The sequence below is a fragment of the Schistocerca nitens genome, chromosome 7 (genome assembly GCF_023898315.1).
Source record: "Schistocerca nitens isolate TAMUIC-IGC-003100 chromosome 7, iqSchNite1.1, whole genome shotgun sequence".
In the NCBI taxonomy this organism is placed as follows: Eukaryota; Metazoa; Arthropoda; class Insecta; order Orthoptera; family Acrididae; genus Schistocerca; species Schistocerca nitens.
In genome coordinates this window covers 328511070-328530826 of record NC_064620.1, presented here as the reverse complement: position 1 = coordinate 328530826, position 19757 = coordinate 328511070, and the positions used below count along the sequence as shown (strand labels likewise).

At 39.0% G+C, this 19757-nt stretch overlaps 1 protein-coding gene across 3 annotated transcripts in view; it reads right to left on the bottom strand.

The window, feature by feature from the left end:
- Positions 1-19757, bottom strand: part of LOC126195820 (transport and Golgi organization protein 1) — a 166227-nt gene that overhangs the window by 18009 nt on the left and 128461 nt on the right. For 2 of the 3 annotated variants that reach the window (XR_007538614.1, XM_049934460.1), the window contains exon 13: positions 13775-13873. The exons of the other annotated variant lie outside the window; for it this stretch is intronic. Coding sequence is in view for 1 of the 2 variants with exons in the window: in XM_049934460.1 (XP_049790417.1) it covers positions 13775-13873 (99 nt within the window). In the remaining variant the exon portion in view is untranslated. The remainder of the gene's footprint in view (positions 1-13774; positions 13874-19757) is intronic. 3 annotated transcript variants of the gene reach the window in all.

Sequence of the window (19757 nt, the reverse complement as noted above, 5' to 3'; positions counted from 1 at the left end):
ATGTTCTTTGCAACTCATTTACACTGTTGATTTGTTGCTGATTTGCAAATGTGGACAGTACACATGATAAATGTGTTGACAGTGTATTAGTTTGGAGTTGAATGCTGTCTTCTACAACAGTCCACCTATGCATTATCATCATCATCATCATCATCATCATCTGCATCTACAAGGGTACTCTGCAAATTACACTTAAGTGTCTGGCAGAGGGTTCATCAAACCACCTTCACAATAATTCTCCATTATTCCACTATCAAACAGCTTGCATAAAAAATGAACACCCATATCTTTCCTTGCGAGCTCTGATTTCCCTTATTTTATTATGATGATTGTTTCTCCCTATGTAGGTTGGCATCAACAAAATGCTTTCGTATTCAGAGGAGAAAGTTGGTGATGGAAATTTCACGAGAAGATTCCACTGCAGCAAAATATGCCTTTGTTTTAATTATGTCCAACCCAAATCCTGTATCATTCCAGTGACACTCTCTCCCCTACTTCGCATTAATACAAAATGCGTTGCCCTTCTTTGAACCTTTTCAATGTACTCCGTCAGTCCTATTTGGTAAGGATCCCACACTGCACAGCAGTATTCTAAAAGAGGATGGACAGGCATAGCGTAGGCAGTCTCCTTAGTAGATCTGTTACATTTTCTAAGTGTCCTGCCAATAAAACGCAGTCTTTGGTTAGCCTTCCCCACAACATTTTCTATGTGTTCCTTCCAATTTAAGTTTTGTAATTGAAACACCTAGGTATTTAGTTGAATTTACAGCCTTTATATTACACACATTAATCGTGTAACTGAAGTTTAACGGATTCCTTTTAGCACTCATGTAGATGACTTCACACTTTTATGAATTGTTTTGCAATTTGTTTTGATCTTCTGATGAGTTTACTGGATGATAAATGATAGCATCGTCTGCAAAAGCAGAGAGACTATAACTCAATCTTGGGGAAATGCCAGAAATCACTTTTGTTTTACTTGATGACTTTCTGTCAATTACTATGAACTGTGACCTCTCTCATAGGAAATCATGAATACAGTCACATAACTGAGACGTTATTCTATAAGCATGCAATTTCACTACAAGCCACTTGTGGGGTACAGTGCAAAGGCCTTTTGAAAATCTAGAAATATGGAATCAATTTGGAGTCCCTTGTATATAATCATAATCATCATCATCATCATCATCACCACCATCATCATTATCCTCATCTTGTGCTCAATACCTCCTACCATCTGAAGCATATTTCTGTACCACCCACACTATGTGTTTTTCTGATGGGCAATCTGATGTGTCTTAGCCTGTAACCAGACTACTGGAAGGTCATTACAATTCACTATTCAAGTCTTTTAACAGAATGGTTCACAATCAAAACTAAAAGCCTACAATACATAGTAGGGAGGCAATGTTACAACTGCTATGGTTGATTTCTTCAGAATTTCCACCTTAATTGTTTTATATTATGATTTTCAGCAAGTTGCTTTTCTGCAAATTTATTACATACAAGGAAGTTATTGACAAATAATATCTGCCTTGGACTTATGTGTAGTTTTGTATGCTTCAATGTAAGGGTTGGTAAATCAGTATAACTGACACTAAATGAGAGGACTCCACATATGTCAACTGAATAGGTCAAGGTATATAGAGACAATTTACTGGGAAAAATGGATAGAATACAGGCTGGAAGGACTTGTTATGACCACAAAGAAAAGATAACCAAGGAAAAAAATTAGCATAAATTGTGATTTCTATCCCTATACATGAAGTTTTATCATTGAAAATTCTATTACAAAAACATTTTACAAATGAAATTTCACAATATGAAACTGGGACAAAACTAACTGTTAAAACCATTTGTATGTACAACAAAGTATGACTTTCTCAAAAATATTCTAGTAAAAATTATTTTTACCAAAAATCACTCACATACAACATTGTTAAGAATGGTTGTGTAAAGATTATATGAAACAAGTGAGTCCCTCTCCAGTTTATTAAATCATCGTGACAATGCTTATGTCACAACTACATCATCATCTCACCAAACGGTTACTAAGGCATTATGGTTAGTTTGTAAGTAGAAAATAAGAAGTCTGCTCAGGGATACAGTGAATACAGGCACTTTTTAATAGTGTAAGCTTACTATTTTATTCCAGTTTATGGAAGTTATTGATGCAGAGTATCTCTGATGCAGCATTAGTCAACTTTTTCAAATTTTTGGTGGTATCATGACAACTTTGCATTTTACTATCAAAATTTTATGCATCTTTACACACACTCCAAGATTTATGAAATTTCCTGGCACATTAAAACTGCGTGCTGAACAGGGCTTGAACCTGTATTTTGCATTTTGTGGGTAATGTTTACACAGTTTTAATCTGCCAGGGTGTTTCAAAATAGACCCACTTGTTGAAGAATGTCATTATTTATACAATCAGTCTACAATTTTAGCAGGGATATAGTGCTATTGTATCTTCTTTCTCCTCCTTCATAAGATGTGTGCACAAATGTCTCACAGAAACATATTATTCTGAGTACAGCATTGCATATATAGTTGCCGAATCGGAAGAATCAGGAAGGAGTAAATCAACAATAACAGCAGCATTTAACAACATACACTTTTACAGCACTACAATCACTAGATGCATTTGAAACATACTTCAGTACAAACATATGCAAGTTACAAACATAACACATGGCTGCAGGTGTGTGTGTGTGTGTGTGTGTGTTTGTGTGTGTGTACAAACTTAGTACTATTTTGTCCTGGAATTGCTGTTATTGTAGTACCCTTCAAATGAGCTTTCCTCACATTATGAACCATGATAGGTACCGTATTTACTTGAATCTAAGCAGCACTTTTTTTCCGGTTTTTGCAATCCAAAAACCCGCCTGCGGCTTAGAATCGAGTGCAAAGTAAGCAGAAGTTCTGAAAAAATGTTGGTAGGTGCCGCCACAACTAACTTCTGCCGTCGAATTATGTAGCGCTACACAGGCATGCTTTGCAGGCACAAAGATAAATACTGGCGACAAAACCTCTGCGTCAGTAAATAAAATAAATAAATAAATAAATAAATAAAAAATTAAAAATTAAAAAAAAGGGTGGAAGACGAGCTTTTTTTCACCGTCCCGAGTTTCGACCACTGCATTTTCATACACCATCCAACGAAGTAAATACAAATTCCGTATTGTTCATCTTCGAATGTAGCAGAATCTCAGTGTACTACGAAAATCCGACTGGCAAGATTGTTTGGGATGTTTGTCAATATGGCCAACTCTACGTTCTGAATTTTTTCCTACTTGTGACAAGAGATCGTTGCTAATAAGAACTTTTATGAATTGTGAATCGCATGCAGTATTCTTTTCACCATAAGGATAATACCGTACGAATATAAACATTTAGCCATGTATTCTTTCGTGTTTGCTGCTATCTCATTTAAATCCTGTCTGCCTAATAAACTACGAAATGCGGAATAATATACATATCATGTCATGTTTATATTTGTATTGTTCTTATGCCTAATAGTGATACAGTCAGAAATGTAGCACGGCAATTGACTAGATTTTTAAATCTAAGATGACTTGTGCAGAATGTAATGTACTACAGAGGCGTCTGCAAAGATTTTCAACCGGAGAAAAATTTTTGCTAAACTCTCGTTCAAAACATCTTCTATCATACGCAGTCTATTATTTGGTTCTTGTTGATCATTATCAAAGAAAGCAGCAGTGTACGTAACAGCAAATAGCAAGCAGTCTATTGCCATTGTTTCGCTAATGAGACGATTCCTCCTCTTTTTTTTTTTGTTTAAAGCGGCGGTAGCGCGCACAAAAGCAAGCCACGCCGCGAGCGGCGACAGGTCGTAAACACTCACTACAGAATGCGACAAACAATGCATGACAAAGAACAGTAATGCATTATCAGCTTAGAGTGACGTAAACATCTATAACAAAGAGAACGGCACTTACCAGATCAAAGAAAAATAAGCAATCAATTCAAACCAGACGAAGCACGTAAAAAAGGAAAAAGGAATGGTACCCATATAAATACGGACGGAGCACCTGACGCATAGCAATGGCTACATGGTAAAGCTTAACTGCTAAGCTTAAGACTCTAACCAAACTACTGTAGCTGTATAGTCATTCATTCGACCTAAATTGTGTCTCATATTACAGTGGACCAACTTTGTTTCGATTTGGATGTGCGGCCTAAAACTTTTGTCTCCCTTGGAATTTCGAGTCTCAAATTTCAGGTGCGGCTTAGATTCGGGAAAAATTTTTTTCCTTGATTTCGAGTCTCATTTTTCAGGTGCGGCTTAGATTCGAGTGCGGCTTAGATTCGAGTAAATACGGTAGTCTGATTGTTGAGTGAGTGTCACTGTTAAATTCATCACGCATATGACATTTTCTTTCATGAATGATTTGGAACATATTACAAACAGTGAAAATAAATTTAATTTTTTTGAGTGAAATATCCACTTTGCAATATGCTTCTTCATTTTCATGTTAGTATGTATTCACAAGATTTGCCATGAAGTAATAAAATCAAACAATGAAATTTATTGAGAATCAAAAACTTGATACTGAACATGTATATCATTTCATCACTAATATTTGATTATTTTGAGTAATAGTTACAACAATCAACATCATTCAATAATTAGATATATACATCCACAATGTCTACATTTCCTGCTTTGCACTTTGGTGATTATCTGCAAAACTACACCAATATAGCAACCAATGGTTGGTACCGAAAAAGCAGGTCATAGCACCCTGCTGCCTGGGAGACTAACGGCAAATTAGCATATACAGGGTGATCTGTCCTTAACGCAACTGCCTCATGGACAATTTTTTGCCCCACCAGCAGCTAGCTGGCATTGGTGCAGGGTGGGAGTATATTTCCCCTCTGCTGCAAGGCTCTTGTTTGTGTAGGATTGGCATGCAGGTAGCACATTTGTTGGACAACGGAATGCAGTGTATTGAGTGAACATTTTCATGTGACATGGCAAAATACGAGTATTCAATTCCCCAAAGAATATTAATGTACGATTCATATGTGTGTACAGAATCAATGTGTGCCACGAGCAGATTATTTCAAAAGGTATTCCCCATTGTTGAAATCCTAATCAGAATATAACTCACCGACTGATAAATAACTTTCGTGAAACAGGAAGTCTTCTTGATAGGAAACATAGGCAAGCACATACATTGCTCAAAGAAGAAACTTTCGGTAACATTGGGCATGCTCTGGGAAGGTATCATAGAAAATCAGTTCGACATTTTGTTCAGTAAATGGGAATTGCCTATGGCTCTGTTCAAACAGCAACAAAGTTACTGAAGTTACAGCCCTATAAAATCAGTGCAATGCAAAAACTTAAACCAGGTGATACTGCAAAACGGGGTTCAGGTTATGTGGATAGATTCTGAATAGGAAGCATGACAGAGAGATCAACCCTCACCCAACTTCCTTTTTGGACGAATCATTGTTCCACCTAACTGGATAAATTAAGACACAAAATTTTCGTTAGAGTCCTGAAAAGAAGTATGGTGCCCTTTAGCGGTGAAAGAATAATAGAACCTATTTTTTTTTCCAGAAACACTTACCAGCAAGAGATTCAAGGAAAACATTTTGCGGCCTTTTCTCTGACCAATTAACTGAGAGAGAATATGCTTTTGCAACCTTTTAGCAGGACTCTTGTGAAGGCACATATAGCCACTTCTCATTATAGCAAATTCATGGCATGTTTCAAAGACAGAGTTATCAGTAACAACATATGACCTCCTCATTCCCCGGATTAACTCTTGTGATTTTCATCTTGGGGGGTACTAAAATATGAAGTGTACAAGTGAAATCCAAACACTTTAGACGAACTTAAATATAACATTTATCAAGAAATTGCTGCCATTTCTCAGAGGGAACTACAGAGTGTACTGACAAGTTCCTACGCAAGTGTTGGAATTGCTTGAACAATGACGGAGGCAGTTCCAGCATCTCCGCGCTTAATAAACGTGAGTGATTTACTTTTCTTTTCAAATGTTTAAAATAACTTATGAGACAAATCGTATTGTACTCAAAATATTATGAGAAGAAAAGTTGCAACTCACCATATACCGGAGATGCTGGGATGCAGATAGGCACAATAAAAAGACTCTCACAATTAAAGCTTTCGGCCAAAAAGCCCCCCCCCCCCCCCTCCCCCAAACACACACACACAAATGCAACTGCAGTCTCAGGCAACTCAAACCACACTGTGAGTAGCAGCACCAGTGCATGATGGGAGTGGTGACTGGGTGGGGGTAAGGAGGAGGCTGGGGCTGGGAGGGGGAGGGGTAGTATGGTGGGGGTGGTGGACAGTGAAATGCTTAAGTGCTGTAGGTTAGATGGAGGGCAGGGGAGAGGTGGGAAATGGGGGGGGGGGGAGTAGTGGAAAAGGAGAGAAATAAAAAGACTGGGTATGATGGTGGAATGACGGCTGTGTACTGCTGGAATGGGAATAGAGAGGGGCCTGGATGGGTGAGGACAGTGACTAACGAAGGTTGAGGCCAGGAGGGTTTTGTGAACGTCAGATGTATTGCAGGAAAAGTTCCCACCTGTGCAATTCAAGAAAACTGGTGTTGGTGGGAAGGATCCATATACCTGTATGGCACAGGCTGTGAAGGAGTCATTGAAATGAAGGATATCATGTTTGGTAGTGTGTTCAGCATCAGGGTGTTCCACTTGTTTCTTGGCCGCAGTTTGTCAGTGGACATTCATGCGGACAGACAGCTTGTTGATCGTCAGTCCTACATAGAATGCAGTACAGTGGTGACAGCTTAGCTTGTAGACCACATGACTGGTTTCACAGGTAGCCTTGCCTTTGATGGGATAGGCGATGTCAGTGACCGGACTGGAGTGGGAGGATGTATGGGACAGGTCTTTCATCTAGGTCTATTACAGGTGTATGAGCCATGAGGTAAGGGATTGGGAGCAGGGGCTGTGTAAGGATGAACGAGAATTGTCCTGCCCACTATCCTTCCCACCCCTCCAACAGTGGTATTCCACCATCCACCGAACCGCTCCCAATCCCATACCTCATAGCTCATACCCCTGTAATAGACCTAGGTACAAGACCTGTCCCATACATCCACCCACCACTACCTACTCCAGTCCAGTCACTAACATCACCTTTTCCATCAAAGGCAGGGCTACCTGTGAAACCAGTCATGTGGTCTACAAGCTACACTGCAACCACTGTGCTGCATTCTATCGAGGCATGAAAACCAACAAACTGTCTGTCTGCATGAATGGCCACCAAGAAACTTTGGCCAAGAAACAAGTGTACCCCCTGTTACTGAACACGCTGCCAAACATGATCTCGTTCATTTCAGTAACTGCTTCACAGACTGTGCCATATGGATCTTTTCCACCAACACCAGCCTTTCTGAATTGCGCAGGTGGGAACTTTCCCTGCAATACATCCTACATTCCCGTAACCCTCCTGACCTCAACCTTCATTAGTCTCTGTCCTCACCCCTTTAGCCCCTTCCCTGTTCCCATGCCAGCACGACACAGCCATCATTCCACCACCACCACCACACCCAGTCTTTCTACTTCTCTGCTACTTCCCCCCCCCCCCCCCCCAACCTCTCCCATGCCCTCTGTCTAACCTGCAGCACTATTCTGTCGACCAACTCCATCATACTATCCCTCCCCCTCCCAACCCAGCCTCCTCCATGTGCGTCCATTGTTGACAAATGACTTAATGACCAAAAGCTTTAATTGTGAGAGTCTTTTTGTTGTGCCTATCTGCGACTCAGCATCTCCTGTATATGGTGAGTAGCAACTTTCCTTCTTATAATATTGTTATATGCCATCCTGGATTTTCCATTGTTTGATTTTCGTACTATACTTACTGCAGACCTCCTGTCACCCACACTGCGGACACAGCAGCCAGCCTTGCTGTTGCGTTAACGAATGATAACCCTGTGTATACTGCGTAAGTATTTGTTATTCTCATTCCACGTGATAACAGTCTTGATTAAAAAAAAAAGAAAGAAAGAAAGAAAGAAAAAATAAAAAAAAAATTAAACCTCCTGAATGTTACTTGTGTACACTGATCTGCAGTCTCAGCAAATTGCATGAAGTGCACCTGTTGTAATAATATCTACAGATTGACAAACAAAATATAAAAAAGCAGTTCTGGTGGATCTTATTACAACAGTACATGTTTCATAAAATAAAACCTCTGATGGGTATGGATAAAATTTCCTCAAGCTCCCAGCCACGTCAAATGGTTTAGCCCTGAGCTATCAACTGCATGTTCTTCACTCATTGTCAAGTGGTGACTGTTGTGTGGCCATTGCTGTCATCCTTACTTATATTGCTCTGCTACTGCCTGCAACATAAGTGGTGCTCACTACAGTAACCCCCCTCCCCATCCTTTTTAAGTAATCAGTCTTCTGAGTGGTTTGATGCGGCCCACCACAAATCCTTCTCCTATGACAACCTTTTTATCTCAGAGTAGAACTTGCAACTTATGCCCTTAATTATTTGTTGGGATGTTTTCCAATCTCTGTCTTTCCCTACAGTTTTATCCTTCTACAACTCCCGCTAGTACCATGGAAGTTGCTCCCTAATGTCTTAAAACATATCCTATCATCCTGCCCCTTCTGATTGTAAGTGTTTTCCATATATTCCTATGCTCGCTGATTCTGTGGAGAACTTCCTCATTCTTTACCTTACCAGTCCACCTAATTTTCAACATTCTTCTGTAGCTCAACATCTCAAATGCTTTGGTACTTTTCCATTCCAGATTTCCCACAATCAGTGTTTCACTACCATACAATTCTGTTCTCCAAATGTACATTCTTCAGAATAATTCTTCTTCACTTTCACTAAGGATAGCAACATAATCAGCAAATCTTAACAATTAGATACTTTCACCTTGAATTTTAATTCCACTCTTGAACCCTTCTTTTATTTAAATCACTGTTTCTTCAATGCGTAGACTGAGCAGCAAGCGAGAAAGACTACATTACTGACTATAAAACATTTTTAATCAGCGCACATTGTTCTTGGTCTTACACTTTTATTGTTCCCTCTTGGTTCTTGTACATATTGCATATTACCTGTCTTTGCTTACAGCTTACCCTTATTTTTCTCAGGATTTTGAAGATCTTGCTCCATTTTACACTTTTTCTGTATCTTGCATTTTTTGAGTCTTACTTCCATTATCAATCGTAACATCACAACTACCTCTCTGGTGTCTTTACCTTTCCTAAAGCCTAACAGGTCATCATCTAACAGATCCTCAATTGTCCTTTCCATACTTCTGTACATTATTCTTGTCAGCAACTTGGATGCATGAGCTGTTAAGCTGATTGTGTTATAATTACTAGACTTCTCACAGGTCTTGCTATCTTTGGAAATGTATGAATGATGTTTTTCTGAAAGTCTTATGGTATATTGCCAATCTCATATATTTGACACACCAATATGAATAACCATTTTGTTGCCACGTTGCCCAAAGGTTTCAGAAATTCCGATGGAATGTTATCTATCCCTCCTGCCTCATTTGATTGAAAGTCTTCCACAGCTCCTCTAATTTTTGTTTTAATATTGGATCCACTATCTCTTTCCTACTAACTTCTGTTCATCACATCATCTGATATGTCCTCCAACTCACAGAGGCCCTCAAAGTACTCTCTTTCCACTTATCTGCTCTGTCTTCTGCATTTAACAGTGGAATCCGCATTGCACTCGTAATGTTACCACCACTGCTATTAATTTTGCCAAAGGTTGTTTTGACTTTTCCCTATGCTGAGTCAGTCTTCTGACAATCATTTCTTTTTCAATTTCTTCACATTTTCATGTAGCAATTTCACCTTAGTTTCCCTGCGCTTCCTATTTATTTCATTTCTAAGTACTTGTATTTCAGTGTTCCTGAACATTTCTCTATTTATTTATTTCGTTGGTCAACTGAAGTCTTTCTTCTGTTACCAATGATTTATTTGCATACTTCCTTCCTTGTACCTACGATGTCTCTCCAACTTCTATGACTGCCATTTTCAGAGATGCCCATTCCTCTTCAACTGAACTGCCTACTGAGCCATTCATTCATTATTGCAGCATCTCTAGCTTCAGAGAACTTCAAGCACACCTCTTCATTTCTTAGAACTTCTGCAGCTCACTTCTTTGTGCATTGGTTCTTCCTGACTAGTTTCTTGAACTACAACCTTCTCTTCATTACCAAATTCTGATCTGAGTCTGTATCAGCTCTTGGGTCTGCCTTATAATACAATATCTGATTCTGGAATCTCTGCCTGATCACGATGTAATGTAACTGTAATCTCCCTGTATACTGTCTGCCTCCATAGCGCAGCAGTAGTGTTACTACCTACCAAGCAGGGGGCCCGGGTTCAATTCCCGGCACGGGATTGGGTGTTGTTTGTCCTTCATCATCATGGACAAGCAAGTCACTGAAGTGGTGTCAACTAAAATGACTTGCAATATGGCGGCCAAACCCTGAAGGATATATTCTGGCCAATAAATGCCATATGATCATTTTCATTTCCTGTATACTACCTCTTATTGTGATTCTTTAACAGAATATTCACTGTTACCATCTGACATTTACTGCAGAACTCCACTAGTCTTTCTCCTCTCTGATTCCTACTACCAAGCCCACATTCTCCTGTACCCATTCTTTTACTCCTTCCCCTACAGCAGCATTCCAATCCCCCATGGCTATTAGAGTTTCATCTTCTTTTATGTATGGAATTACCCATTCAATACCTCATATACTTTCACTACCTATTCATCTTCTGCTTGCGACATTGGTGCTGTCAATTCTGATGAGAACAACCCTGCACCTTAACTGTTCACAGTAACCTGTCCTATCTTCCTATAGATATGAATCCTACTCCCATTATACCATTTTCTGCTGCTGTTGATATTATCCTATACTCATCTGACCAGAAATCCTTGTCTTCTTTCCGTTTAACTTCACTGACGCCCACTATACCTAGATTGGGGGAATACTGCAGAATCTTTTGCCAATGGAGAGATCATGATGACAATTTTTCAACTACAGGCCACAAGTCGTGTGGAAACACGCTATGCATCTTTAATGAATGTTTACTATTGTCTTCTGCATCCTCATGCCATAGATGACCTTTTAGAGGCATTTCCACACACCAAGGGCAAGAGAGTGCCCTGAACCTCCATCCTCTTTGACAAGGCCACTGGCAGAATGAGGATGACTTCTTACGCCAGAAGTCTTCGGCATAACCTGATTGTTTGATTGCAAGGTCACCATGTCTGTTTCAACCTTCTGATGGTCAGTTGCTATTTAGCTGCAGACTGCCGTCTGTATTGGAGGTGTTGTCAAAAATGTATGTTGGACAGACTGCACTACTGCACAGCACCACACAGAGCACTAGATGTATTTCCACCTACAGTATCCTAAGAAATTAGCAGTAGCGAAACGTGCTCTGGAAAATGTACTTCAAATTGATTTCAGTGAGACATCTATTGTCAGACAGTTTATGGGATAGCATTATAAAAGAGGCACTTAAGCCGAAACTTCTGAAAACACCTTGAATAAAGACAGCAGTCTGCTGCTAAGAACCACTTGAGACATGGCCATCAAATAACTGACGTGAGTGTGATAGTCTTGCAACTGAAATATTACTTTATATGGCACCAGATGGGGTATCAGTGACATCACAGGCAGTAGCACTACTATGTAAGGGCAGCAGCAGCAGCAGCACAAGTAGCAGCAGCTACATAACAGCCACTACTTGACAATGGCTGAGGAGTATTCAGATGAAAGTTCATGAGTTCTTAACCACTTGATTCAGCCTGGAAGCATGAGAAAATTTTGTCACTCTAATATTGCTGTGAAACTATGCATTTGTAATCTGCTGAGTATTCCGTTAAAGAAGACAAAATAGTGTAAAAATAAGAGTATTCCCAGGCCGTCACCTCTCAGTCTCCCACCATTTCATTTCTCATATACTCCACCCAGTACTATATGACAGATGATCAGTTACTTTATCATTTTTTGCAATCAACAGCATACTTTTGTCTCAACTGTATGCATTGTTAACTGAAACATAAGTAGCATGGTTGCAAATTATTTTGTGTTGGCACTTTTGGATAGGAGACTGTGTGTGTCAAATATGGATATAAAGTCGAAGTTTCATGCCCAACTGTTAGCTGCTTCCCACAAGAAACACAATACAGCCAACTGTTAGAGGCTTAGGATTTTATCCAAATTGGGAGGAACTACAAATCATGTTTTATTCAATCAGCCTGTTAAGGAGTCATGATTTTATTGTTTAATTGTGTGATAAAAAAGATCCTTACCGTATTTCCACACTTGAAGAGGAATTTGGAACAAATTAGCGCTGTATACAGGACTGGACAATCTAAGGTACAAGTGTAGTTTGAAAAATTCGTGGAATCACCACCAGGTGTCAGTGCTAGTGTAACAAGGTTGCTGTGTAATAGTAGGTCATCTTTTATGGGTAAACATGTGATGTGTCCATGATCTGGGTAAAGATCTATGGTGCAGAAGTCTCTCTGTCATTCCTTGTAGTGATTTGCGATGATCGGGGAGAAAAGAGAGAGAGACAGAGAGAGAGAGAGAGAGAGAGAGAGAGAGAGAGAGAGAGTCAAGCAGAGGTTAGGTACATCATAAAGAACGATTTGAATGCAAAGGAAATTTATGTTCATATTCAGAACAGGCTGGGGCTCTGCTCTTTCAATTATTTAAAATGGTCATGGAAGATTGGCAACTGAAAATGGGAGAAACTGCTAAAACAGTAGTCATGTCATCGGAATGAGCCTATCACATTTTGACAGTGGAATTGGATATGAGAAAATTATCTGCTTGATAGCTGCCATGACTCTTAATGCGTGATCAGAAATGCATTAGAATGGAAATGTCCGAACAATGTTTGATCCATTTTCAGAGCAACCAACCAGATCTTTTGCACTGGTATGTAACCACAGATACAACTTGATTCCACTACTATACCCCAAAGACAAAACAACACTCAAAGCAGTGGAAACACTGATTCACCACCACCATCACCACCAAAGAAAGCAAAGGGAAAATGGTCAACCAGTGGCATCAGTTCTCTGGGATGCAAAAGGGATTTAGCCAATAGATGATCTTTCCACTGGTCAAACAATTATGGGGCAATACTATTCTAACCTCCTGGACCAACTACAGAAAAGAAATTTGAAAAAACACCAAGACTGGCAAAGAAGAAAATCATCTTTCAACAAATAATGTGTGCCCTCACACAAGTGTTGTTGCTATGGCTAAAATACATGAAAATATGACTTGTTGCCACACCTGCCTTGTTCCCATGATTTGAATCCATCAGACTTCCAACTTTTCCCCAAGCTGAAAATTTTTCTAGGTGGATGGAGATTCTCTTCAAATTAAAAACTGACAGACAAAGTTGATGGGTATTTTGCAGGCCCAGAGGAATATAATTTTCAAGATGAGATTAAGGCACTGGAACATTACTGGACCAAGTGTGTTACTTTACATAGAGACCATACTGAAAAATGAAAAACAGTTTCATTGACATACGTTACTTTTTACTCCATTCTGAGAACTTTTCAAACTACCATTGTGTGAGGTAAAAAAATGAAGCCTGTATCACAATATTTGGAGCAAAAGCTGTAATATAACACTACCTTTGTGTGATCAAGCAGTGTAAGTCTACAGGATGATAGCAGTCTAAGTTCTCTTTACAGGGAAATAAAAATTCCAAAGTACCCAAGGCAATCTCGCATTATTTTGTCACTTTCCATCTTCTTCTCTGGTGAGTGCACACAGTTTTGAGCAACTGCCATTTCCACGGGTGACACCACACCACTGAATCATACATACAAAAACTATTGTCATAAACAATGTAAAATTATTAGTAGGAGTACAGCGGACATCATAAAGAAGCACTGCAACTGATTTTACACATGAAAGTTATTCAAAGAGTGAGATTCCATATTTTCTCCCTAAGAACATATCCAACAAAAATTTAAAAAAATAAATACAATAGTGTGTATATCAATGCATTTTTGTTATGTTTGTTATCTTCTTTTCTGAGGTTTGGGAACTTACACAGTCACTGCCTGTATGGAACATATCACATTATAGACTACATCATTAATAGTACGTTTTTCGCTAACCACCTGTCTGCAATAATGATATTTTCTTCACATCCTTGGGACTTCTATAAATACACAGAATGCTTGGCAGAATAAAATGATCATCCATAAAAATATAAAATTGTCTTCCTGAGAAACTATTCTCTGTCAGGCTTTCAGAAACAATTTTGCACAGACTATTGAATATTAGAAGAGCTCAATAACTAAACACACACTTTATGTCATAAAAAGTTGTTTCAACAATACTCTTGCTGTGGTGGGGTAAACCATACAAATAATGAAATGTGTGTTGCTCAGCATGTCAGGAGCATTTTTTTTATCTGGATGTTGAGCACAGGGCAGATCTTGCAGCTTTGATGCTGATTTTTCTGTTGTCTTAATTTTCTGAAACTACTGCCCCACAGCACTTGTAACAGCAGCAAGATTCTGACAAACTGAATATCAATATTTTTGACATATCAATACTAATTTGTTTTGATGCTGCTGCTAGTAATCTGACATTGAAACTGATATCCTTCTTAACAAGTCACTATTGGTACAAAATCTGCTGGAAACATCTGAAATTGTAAGCACACATCTGCCATTTAAAAATTTTAAATCCTAATCTTTGACTAGATAAATGAAATTGTGTAACATTACTTCCTAAACTACCTTAACAATGATAAATAGCTAAGCATAAAAATTTTAAATTGTAATTAAAATATATAGATGTTGTTGTTGTTGTGGTCTTCAGTCCTGAGACTGGTTTGATGCATCTCTCCATGCTACTCAATCCTGTGCAAGCTGCTTCATCTCCCAGTACTTACCGCAACCTACATCCTTCTGAATCTGCTTAGTGTATACGTCTCTTGGCCTCCCTCTACGATTTTTACTCTCCACACTGCCCTTCAATGCTTAATTTGTGATCCCTTAATGCCGTAGAACATGTCCTACCAACTGGTCCCTTCTTCTTGTCAAGTTGTGCCACAAACTCCTCTTCTCCCCAATCCTATTCAATACCTCCTCATTAGTTATGTGATCTACCCATTGAATCTTCAGCATTCTTTTGTAAGACCACATTTCGAAAGCTTCTATTCTCTTCTTGTCCAAGCTATTTACCGTCCATGTTTCACTTCCATACATGGCTACACTCCATACAAATACTTTCAGAAACGACTTCCTGACACTTAAATCTATACTCAATGTTAACAAATTTCTCTTCTTCAGAAATGCTTTCCTTGCCATTGCCAGTCTACATTTTATATTCTCTCTACTTCGACCATCACCAGTTATTTTCCTCCACAAATAGCAAAACTCCTTTACTACTTTACGTGTCTCATTTCCTAATCTAATTCCCTTAGCATCACCTGACTAATTCGCCTACATTCCATTATCCTCGTTTTGCTTTTGTTGATGTTCATCTTATATCCTCCTTTTTAAGACACTGTCCATTCCGTTCAACTGCTCTTCCAAGTCATTTGCTGTCTCTGACAGAATTACAATGTCATCGGCGAACCTCAAAGTATTTATTTCTTCTTTATGGATTTTAATACCTACTCTGAATTTTTCTTTTGTTTCCTTTACTGCTTGCTCTATATACAGATTGAATAACATTGGGGAGAGGCTACAACCCTGTCTCACTCCCTTCCCAACCACTGCTTCTCTTTCATGCCCCTCGACTCTTATAACTGCCATCTGGTTTTTGTACAAATTGTAAATAGCCTTTCGCTCCCTGTATTTTACCCCTGCCACCTTCAGAATTAGAAAGAGAGTATTCCAGTCAACATTGTCAAAAGCTTTCTCTAAGTCTACAAATGCTAGAAACGTAGGTTTGGCTTTTCTTAATCTATCTTCTAAGATAAGTTGTAGGGTCAGTATTGCCTCACGTGTTCCAATATTTTTACGGAATCCAAACTGATCTTCCCCGAGGTCGGCTTCTACCAGTTTTTCCATTCGTCTGTAAAGAATTCGCGTTAGTATTTTGCAGTTGTGACTTATTAAACTGATAGTTCGGTAATTTTCACATGTGTCAACACCTGCTTTCTTTGGGATTGGAATCATTATATTCTTCTTGAAGTCTGAGGCTATTTTGCCTGTCTCATACATTTTGCTCACCAGATGGTAGAGTTTTGTCAGGACTGGCTCTCTCAAGGCTTTCAGTAGTTCTAATGGAATGTTGTCTACTCTCGGGGCCTTGTTTCGACTTAGGTCTTTCAGTGCTCTGTCAAACTCTTCACGCAGTATTGTATCTCCCATTTCATCTTCATCTACATCCTCTTCCATTTCCATAATATTGTCCTTAAGAACATCGCCCTTGTATAGACCCTCTATATACTCCTTCCACCTTTCTGCTTTCCCTTCTTTGCTTAGAACTGTGTTTCCATCAGAGCTCTTGACATTCACAAAAGTGGTTCTCTTTTCTCCAAAGGTCTCTCTAATTTTCCTGTAGGCACTTCCTACCTTGCCTCTAGTGAGATAAGCCTCTACATCCTTACATTTGTCCTCTAGCCATCCCTGCTTAGCCATTTCGCACTTCCTGTCGATCTCATTTTTGAGATGTTTGCATTCCTTTTTGCCTGCTTCATTTACTGCGTTTTTATATTTTCTCGTTTCATCAATTAAATTCAATATTTCTTCTGTTACCCAAGGATTTCTACAAGCCCTCATCTTTTTACCTACTTGATCCTCTGCTGCCATCACTACTTCATCCCTCAGAGCTATCCATTCTTCTTCTATTGTATGTCTTTCCCCCATTCTTGTCAATTGTTCCCTTATGCTCTCCCTGAAACTCTGTACAACCTCTGGTTTGGTCAGTTTATCCAGGTCCCATCACCTTAGATTCCCACCTTTTTGCAGTTTCTTCAGTTTTAATCTGCAGTTCATAACCAATAGATTGTGGTCAGAGTCCACATCTGGCCCTGGAAATGTCTTACAATTTAAAACCTGGTTCCTAAATCTCTGTCTTACTATTATATAATCTGTCTGATACCTTCTAGTATCTCCAGGATTCTTCCATGCATACAACCTTCTTTTATGATTCTTGAACCAAGTGTTAGCTAAGATTAAGTTATGCTCTGTGCAAAATTCTACCAGGCGGCTTCCTCTTTCATTTCTTACCCCCAATCCCTATTCACCTACTATGTTTCCTTCTCTCCCTTTTCCTATTCTCGAATTCCAGTCACCCATGACTACTAAATTTTCGTCTCCCTTCACTACCTGAATAATTTCTTTTATCTCATCATACATTTCATCAATTTCTTCATCATCTGCAGAGTTAGTTTGGCCTATAAACTTGTACTACTGTAGTAGGCATGGGCTCCATGTCTATCTTGGCCACAATAGTGCGTTCACTATGCTGTTTGTAGTAGCTTACCTGCACTCCTATTTTTTTTTATTCATTATTAAACCTACTCCTGCATTACCCCTATTTGATTTTGTATTTATAACCCTGTATTCACCTGACCAAAAGTCTTGTTCCTCCTGCCACCGAGCTTCACTAATTCCCACTATATCTAACTTTAACCTATCCATTTCCCTTTTTAAATTTTCGAACCTACCTGCACGATTAAGGGATCTGACATTCCATGCTCCGATCCGTAGAACGCCAATTTTCTTTATCCTGATAACGACGTCCTCTTGAGTAGTCCCCGCCTGGAGATCCGAATGGAGGACTATTTTACCCCTGGAATATTTTACCCGAGAGGACGCCATCATCATTTAACCATACAGTAAAGCTGCATGCCCTTGGGAAAAATTACAGCTGTAGTCTCCCCTTGCTTTCAGCTGTTCGCAGTTCCAGCACAGCAAGGCCGTTTTGGTTTGTGTTACAAGGCCAGATCAGTCAATCATCCAGACTGTTGCCCCTGCAACTACTGAAAAGGCCGCTGCCCCTCTTCAGTAACCACACGTTTGTCTGGCCTCTCAACATATACCCCTCCGTTGTGGTTGCACCTCACTGTACGGCCATCTGTATCGCTGAGGCACGCAAGCCTCCCCACCAACTGGCAGCAGACAGAATAATACTCAATATAAACAGCAAAAAAAGATGTTTTGAAAAGAGATTCATTCCTTTGGTGAGGAAAAAGAAAGCATTTGAGGGAAAATGAATAACTGGAAATTAATCATGGAAGTTATTCAAAAATGCAGAAATGGAGACACAGAAGAACTGGACAAAGGTGTGAAATGAAAACACACAATCACATGTTGGTGAAATGTAAGATTTGAAAACTAGTTGAGTTACAAGTAGCACAGAGGGCAGCACACAAGTCACTGATAACAGAAGATATTTCAAGATAAATGAGAGCTCAGATGAGATGAAGGAGACAACAATAGAGAAACTGGAAGATGGAGAAAAGGTAGCAGATCGTAGAAAGAAACAGTTAAGGACAGAAAAGAAATAGTTTATTCCAAATTATATGGAAGGGCCAAAACTGGAAATAAATAAATAGACAATGATGACAGTGAAAATTATGATAAGGCTGATAAAGAACTAAATAGTACCGTCAAATGGGGTGATTTCAGACTGTTTTGTCGTTATTTTGATTTTAACTTTCACATATATTGTTAGATTAAACTGATTGTTATGGAAGTGGTAGGGTATATAAATAAAATATCCCAGAACCAGAAAGTGTATGTGTAGGTATATTTATCTGCGGCAGTTAAATAAAGTGTCTGAAGTCACCAATGGATTGGGGTGATTTCGGACACGTGTTTTTTTAATCTCTGTCCAAAGTTACAGTATATAGAGGGCAAATTCGGACAGTTACTGCCTTTTTAAAAAATTCTACATGCTTTTTATTTGATTTTGGTGACATTTTACACATTTTAAGGGAGCCCTTTGTTACGAATAAGTGATATGGAATGATATAATGAATTTTATATATTACACATAAGTTTTTATTTTGCAAGAATTTAAATAAACAGTCTCTTTGTTCACTTCTGCACGAGCTCATTTAGTATTTTGACTTAAGTGAACGGAAAGATCTTCTGACTGTCGTTTGAGGAATAAATGCACCCATTCTTCTCCTGGCAAGATATTACGAAATTTCTTCTCTTTTCTGCTGGATTTATCAAGGTAGCCTTTATCTAAATATCTAATATCCAATTTAGTGAAGGGAAATCTCCCATGTGCAGCCCTCAAGATACCTCGTTTCAACATTTCTCCTTCTTCTTTATTTAGCACTGGCTGTCCTCACATTTTTTTTTCGGATGTGCTTCCTGCACTTTATTTTGTAGGGTTGACTTAGGTATACCATACAAATCACATGCTTTTCTGTATGATAATTTACCACTCTCAATACCACGAACAGATTTATCTAAAAGTTCCAGGTCATAATTACACCGTACTGTAGCACCTCTCTTGCTCTTATACGTTCTTGGCATCGTCCGAAATCACCCCACACAGTACACAGTTTTACAAAAATCGTCGTTATTTTATAACCTTGCACAAGAAACTCGACAAACTTGTACAGAAATTGTCTCAATGCTGTTAGCTTCTGAGCGCGTCGACAATTATGGTTACAATAACTTCCCGCTCGGTGCAACAACAGGAAGTTTCCACTTAACGATAATGCATGGATTTTTAACACTGAGACCGTTCGTCAATCATTCACCTA